The 7,297-nt window shown below is 38.8% G+C and overlaps 1 protein-coding gene across 3 annotated transcripts in view; it reads left to right on the top strand.

Annotated features, from left to right (window-relative positions):
* The window catches only part of ift122 (intraflagellar transport 122), a 106,715-nt gene extending 102,301 nt beyond the window's left edge, over positions 1–4,414 (top strand). For all 3 annotated transcript variants that reach the window (XM_008116992.3, XM_008116989.3, XM_062969768.1), the window contains 3 exons: positions 64–143; positions 1,820–1,984; positions 3,885–4,414. In XM_008116992.3, the coding sequence (XP_008115199.1) occupies positions 64–143; positions 1,820–1,984; positions 3,885–3,968 (329 nt within the window). In that variant the 3' untranslated portion in view covers positions 3,969–4,414. The remainder of the gene's footprint in view (positions 1–63; positions 144–1,819; positions 1,985–3,884) is intronic.
* The last annotated feature ends 2,883 nt before the right edge of the window (positions 4,415–7,297 follow it).

Consider the following 7,297-nt stretch of genomic DNA (forward strand, 5'->3'; position numbering starts at 1 on the left):
ACAGAGTGCCATTACATGATGTGCATATTGGAGCCATGTTTCCTCCCTGACAAACATTCATAGGTATACAGACAATGAGTCTTCTTTACAAAGCAGAGGAGATAGAAGAGGATGATCCATTCACAGCAAAACTGAGTTTTGAGGTTAGTCTTTCCCCTTGGCCCTCCCCTCCAGCAAAGATATTTTTGTTTTTTGTGCTGTTAATGAATTACAACGAATCACCCCTACAGTATAATACAGTACAAGCCCCATATCTGCAGGGACACATTCCAGGAACTGGCATGGATATACAGACCAGTGGATAATAGCAAATCCTATTGTAATGAAGTACTTCTGGCCCAAGAATGCAATACAGTCATGCTGGAGATCCTAAAAATGCCTATACCGTAGATGACATACTTTGTTGGACATAAATAAATGAAACATGGATACCAATCCTGTGGATACAAGTGCTGTGCTGTATAATATTGCCTTGATTTTTTCCTGGTCATTTTATTTTCAATTGCTCTTTGGAGAGCATGAGACCCATCTAAGTTTTTTTTTTGTTTCTTAAGAGGTTTCGATGGTTTGTGCTCAGCCTGACCAACTAGAATGACATAGGTCAAGTGGTTAAAATGCCAAAGAGACTCTTGAAAATCACTCAGAGTGGATTTTAAAACACTGATTAAAACATTTTGGATATTAACATTTCTGCTTTTTATTTTAAGTGAGATATACATTTATTTATTTATTTCACATATTTGTATCCTCTCCTTCTCACCCTGGAAGGGGACTCAGGGTGGCCTTACAGCCGGCAAGTTTATCTCAACTTCATACATAATGAAATACACAAGTTTTTCTCAAGTTCAGAAAACTTCTTAACTTCAAACTGAAATTAGAGGACTGCTATGGGAAATCAGGCAGTCCTGATGGTGATGGTGTCGGCTGCAGCAATAGTTGTAGTGGCTTTAGGCCCAGTGAGTGTCACTGACCCCTATGACATCTTCTACTGTGCCATAGGCTGATGCTGGGCTGAATCCCACACTCATAATCTAGCTACCTACTGCCATCTGGGACTATATGAGGATACAGTTTCAGAGTATAACATTTTATTGTTCTAGAAGACTTGGCAGCAAAAGTCATAAAGCTACTAATTTCTAAGGACAGCAGCTGTCAAAATTAGCCCATCAAAGTCAGTCTTTAAAATTAGTCCTCAAAGGCATTTGCAGTGGCACGTGAATATTAAGTGATCGGTAAAGACTATGCAGAGCAGTAAGCAGTGCCTTAATGATATAAAGAAGTGGCTACATGAAGATACGGTGCCTCTGAAATATCTCAAAGGTCTGAATTTTCTTTGGGTGCACTTTGGGGCGCCAGATATCATGACACCTCCCTTGTATCATTTTTGAAAGTGAGTAGGATGTTTTCCTGTCACTGAAAGAGCAATAATTTGTGGAAGCTATTCCTGCTGTAGTTCCACAAGCATGACAAATTATGGGACAATAAATACACAAGGAATGGTTGAAGCATATAATGTTTGCCTTGGGTGACAGCACTGATTTAGTGCTGGCGATGAAGGGTTCTGGGCTGCAGGGGAATCTCTTCAATGCTTTGCAAGCCTCGAGTGCAGTAGGACATGTACAAGCCTCTCAGAGGTAGGAATATTTTCAGGGCTAAACAGAACTGAGAAAGAACCTGACAGCTCAGTGCAAATGCAACCTCATTATGTGCAGTCTTATTTTATTGAAATACATGTTTATTCTTTGAAAAAATCTAATCTTCTCAGTGATCTGCAAAATTCAAAGATTTTATTCCTTTGTTGATCACTCTTTTCCTGCAGCAAGGAGGATCAGAATTTGTTCCTGTGGTAGTGAACCGTGCCATTCTCAGGTCAATGAGTAGAAGAGATGTGCTGGTTAAACGCTGGCCAAAGCCATTGCGGTGGCAGTACTTCCGGTCCCTGCTGCCAGACAATCCCATCACCATGTGTCCTTTCTGCTTTCAGGTACAAGCAGAATGTTACTTGGGAACGGAGAGTGCTTTTTCTCAGAAATAAATACCAGGAAGTTATGGTTTGGTTATTACTGTATATACAAATGGCTGATCTTGAAAATAAAAATAGAATGAAGGCTTAAAATAAAATAAAAACAGAAAGAATGGAATACTACTAGTAACCCCAACTAGATTACACCCATTGAATCAGTGAGATTTACATATGTTTTGACACAATTCATTCAGTAGGTTTCATAGCTATTTTATTGTTCTGATATGTTTTGAAAACGTAAATAACTATCAAAGACAATGGCTAAATCTGTTGGATAAGCTATTTTTAAAAAAGGAGCAGAAGGGTGAATTGTGTTTCTCTTTGGCAATTTTATTTCTCATTTTCTGACCATCTAGTAGAAGTAATTATGCTGGCCACATGACCTTGGAGGTGTCTACAGATGGAGATGAGCACCACCCTGCTCAAGTCAGACACGACTAGACTTAATGTCAGGGGAAAATCTTTACCTTACTTTAGTAGAAGTAATCAGATAGTAAATAGATTTTGTGGGAGAAGAGGGTGCTTAATGTGGAGGAACACATGATTAAGAGCCTGCATTCCATAGTCTTGTTCATGTTGTCTTCAGCATATGCGGCTAATCAAAACTCAACCCTTTCCATAGAAAACTTTGCATGGTGCTTGTGAATCGTTGTTTATGATATCCCAAGTGGTGCACTTTGTTGTTGGAGGTGGATGATTGAGACTAAATCTACTGAAAAGTTGTACACAGATAAGCAATTCATTCTGTTACAATTCTGTTACTTCCTGAGAGATAGCGATGTTAGTCTGTAGACAGAAAGGAACATGGCACCTTAAAGACTAACAAATATATCTTGGCTCAATATTTCATGGACTGGAGCATGAAAGTGTTTTTGAAATGCATGAAGTGTATCCTAAGCTGGCATATATTTATACACAAGTTTAAAGACCATTGCATGTAAATGGCGGTAGCAGGACTATTGTGCTGCAAGGCAAAGCCTAGAAATGCAGGGAAAAAAACCAATAGAATGATGCATTTACTGCTACAGTCACTGGAGATTAAAGTTTTGCTATCCTAAGTTACATTTTTATTAAATTTGCTATCTTTTAAAAACAGAGAGCGGCCATGGTGTGTAGTGATTTGAACATTGAACAATGACTCTAGAGGTCAGTCTCCAAATCCCCATTCAGCCATGAAAATCCATTGGGCGCCTTAGGGTAAGGCATGCTCTCACAGCCTCACAGGGAGGCAAAGGCAAACGCCCTCTGAACACATCTTGCCAGTCCATCCCACCTCGCCCCCATGATATGATAGCTTCATCTTAGGGGCACAAGACGTTGGAAATAGCTTGTGTCACACAATAACAATGTTTAATATTTGAAGAACAATTTCTTTGGTGGGAATAATACCCCAATCTTGAATTAATCTATACACAATACAAATATTTTACTCAAAAACCCCATTTCATCATTTTCTCTATGCAGTTTTTATTGTAGCCTTGTGTTTTTTTCTAGTGACTTTGATGTCAGGAACAGAGTGTACTGGAACACTGAAATGATTTCATTGGTTTCTTAAATTTGCCCTTTTTCAACTATCAAATTTGAGTCTATTTACATTCTTTTACATAGAGTCAGCATGCTTGGCCTATGGAAACCACAGGAGGACATTGCTGACTGGTGATGATATGTATTATGTGAGAGGACGTTGTAAATGAAGTTGTGAATGAGACAGATATTGATAGGATTCTATGTTATAGTTTGTATGACTGCTGATACACAGGAAGAAAGTGCCAGAAATAATCTCAGAACAGTCTAACCTACTCACCCTCCATCTTGTGCTTTATATTCAGGCACATTTAACACCTGAAGCTTTCTTTTGCAGATGTTTCATTCAGAAGATTATGAACTCCTGGTGCTGCAGTATAACTGTTGTCCATATTGTCAGAGGAGAACAGATGAATCCTGATAATGAGGGAAACCAGCCGCTCAGGCATGGAACAGTTCTTCTGTCGGGAGTCTTATAAACTCTTTCCAAGTCTTTGTAATCAATTGCTTGGGGAGAGGAAAATATGAGAAGAATAAGCAATTAACTACTTTGGTACATATTTGATGTGTGTAATTGAGGAATTTGTATAACTGTTTGTACATTTACCAAGTTAAACAGAAAGAAGGCTCTTTGTAACTATATCTGTAAACATATACATAATATACATAATCTTGTTATGTTAGAATATATTCTTGACATTTTCAAAACGGCCTGTCAATTTGTCATGGACCAAATAAGAACCTCTTAAATTGAGATCCTGGTTGAAGTAAACTTTGCTGTTTCTGTGCCTGCTCAGATTAGTTCCATGCTAATCTCTTCATATTCAGGTTTTATCATAATTTCCAATAAAATATTTTTGAATTATACATTTTCTGTTGAAGATTTCTTGAGCTTCTACAGTTTCAACAAAAAACGATAGAGGAGAAATGTTTTTCAAGATCCCCTGTGCTCAGAAGTGCTGAATATTCTTGTAGCAGCAGTCCCAGAGAATCTAAAACATAAATATCCTTATTTGTAGTTGTCAACTTTCCTTATGTCCAGAAGATCCATTATTTCGTATATGTCCAGCCACAGTGATTAGCAAAACAGTCTCCAAATAGAGACCAAAAGGTTCCAAATATGCCAGCATTATTTGCAAAACTGAGTCTTGATATACATATAGTTCAAATTATTCTGATAATTAGAAACATACAATGATGTGACATTTTGTATCTCTGAATGAAAGTGGGACCTTAAGGTATACTCACAAATAATTAAGCTACCCTATGTTAGCTAGAAAGTATTTGCTAGAAAAAATAAATTTAATACAGATATTGTTTAACACAGTGCTTCTTAGGACATCTGATATGAGGAACTACAGAGTGTTTCTTTCCTGGAAACTCCAATAATTGGCAAAAAAATAGTCGAGGGACCAACAGCGGTCCACAGGTCACATTTAAATATCATGAGGCCTAAGAGATACTAATCATTGTATACTCTAAAATATACACTTCTACTTTCACATCACCTGCAAACCTGTAGTTTTGTATAGAACCATGTCAGTATATCATGTGAGATTATTATTATTTTTAAATGTAATAGTTAAAACCCAGCACACAAAAATGTACTACAGAACAGAACAGCAGGGAATGAGCTGAACTCACAGAGCTTTATGGAGGTTCTCTGGGAGTTTCACAGTGTATCTGTCATTATTTCCTCTAATGAGCAGACTCAACAGTTTGGGTGCCTATCAGTTTGGAAGTTAAAGAGAAGCAGTGATTTCTCTGTATGCAGAGAGCCCTCACTAAATGCAGGAATTTGCTTACCAATTTATAATTTAAAACAATATTTTTAAACCACCAAACAGCTTGATAGGCATGTATGAGTTGCCAGACTTAAAAGATTGGTGGCAGCGGTTGAGCCAAGATGAGTGGGGGGAGGAGAAGTATCCAAAGCACATACAGGCAACTCCTCTCTGACTCTTTTCCTAAATTCACCTTCTCCCTCTGGGCATCCTAGATGATGCACACTTGAAGTTCCTGAAGAGCATGTTAGCATGGAATGGTATGTCAAAATCCTCTTGCTGAGTTATACAGAACTGCACTTACTCCAGTGTAAGTTATTTTTACAGATGATTCCAGTATTTAATTGGACACAGAACAATCGTCAGATGAGACCAGGCACATCTCTGCTCCCAAACCTAGCTGCTGTTTACTCTGGCTAGAGAATAAAAAAAATATCAAGCCTTGATTTCACGTTATATACAAGGGACACAATTTTATTATGCCACTGCATATAATGGGACTTGAGCATCCCTAAAACTTGGACATGCCTCAAGGCTTGACTAGCACTGCAAGACCCTTTCCCAAACTTTGGTATCCCAGTCAGTGGCACAGGAACACTATTGCATACCCCAGGTGTTTCTCCTAGTAGTTAATTAACTTGATGGAATGCTTATCGGGAATGTGGAATAAAGTGGTTGTTACCTATTAGTTTCTGTCTGCATGGATGCTTCCTTAGGTATGCAGAAATATACCTATTTCCAAATAAAACAATGGTTTATTTCCCTTGTAATTAACATGGTATTGTAGCTCAGCCACCTACCTGATCCCCCTTTCAACTGAACACTAAACAGATGAACAAGAATAGTAAGTTTATATAAAAAAATGAATATATAATATAAAAACAGTTTCAAAATACATCCAGGAGCCAGATTTCCAGAAGATTAACAAAAAGCAACGACCAATTCTGAATAAGAATTCTAAAAATCACTTAAAGCAAAAGTAAGCAACTGTAATGTAAGGGTTGTTGCACTTAAACTAGAATTATCCAAAAGCTTGAAAGTATGACCATAACCATAATCCAAAGGCTTGAAACTTGAAACAAGATTTGTAATTCAAACAGGAGGAATGGAACTGAAGCAGGAAAACAAGATACAGACCCAAGAACAGAATTCCCAAGACAGGCAACTTGATACATGAGAATCCAACGTTTATCTCCCCACTGAACATTGACTCCAGTTCCTTAAGAATGCTCCCTCTGGTCCATGGCATCACTCTTTCTCACACCTGAGTTCCCATTGTTTGTCTTTCAGACTCTGGGAATACCAGATTTGTCTCTGTTTTACACTATCCCATCTAATCTGTAATTGATGGGTTATCTGTAACCCTCCTGTCTCCTCCACATTCCTTTCAGAGTCAATCCTTGGCCAAGCATGTAGCTGGGAGGGGGGGGGGGCTTGAGGGGCTTCAGCTCCCCCCCGAAATTCTCAGGGTGGTCCGCGAGAAGGCCTTGCATTTATTATTTAAACTGTTATGTTTATTCATATCATGATCTGATCACCTTGCTCAATATATCCCATATGCATGGGGGTATTGGGATAACGATACAAAAGGTTTGCTAGGGTAGATCCTCTCTCACTCAGACTCCCCCCCCCCCCCCCCCCCCCGAATCAAAATCCTGACTATGGGCCTGTCCCTGGCCAATTGTCATGAGAATCACTGTCTGTTTTCCTGACAACAGATCTACCTAAATCATTCCCATTGTCTTAAAAAAACACTTTTGCTTTCCCCCACAGAAACACCAGGCTCAACCAGAAAATCCTTGTTCTCATCCTTAGAGGCTTCACAGGCCTCAACACATGGCCTGACAATGACACAAGATGCCAGTGGAAATACAACGGAACAGAGGTGGAGGGAGTCATAAGGGAACTAACCTGCTGGTGATCTCACTGCTGACAGTAAAATACTCTGGTAGGGGAGAGAAGTAGG

The sequence above is a fragment of the Anolis carolinensis genome, chromosome 2 (assembly GCF_035594765.1).
Source record: "Anolis carolinensis isolate JA03-04 chromosome 2, rAnoCar3.1.pri, whole genome shotgun sequence".
In the NCBI taxonomy this organism is placed as follows: domain Eukaryota; kingdom Metazoa; phylum Chordata; class Lepidosauria; order Squamata; family Dactyloidae; genus Anolis; species Anolis carolinensis.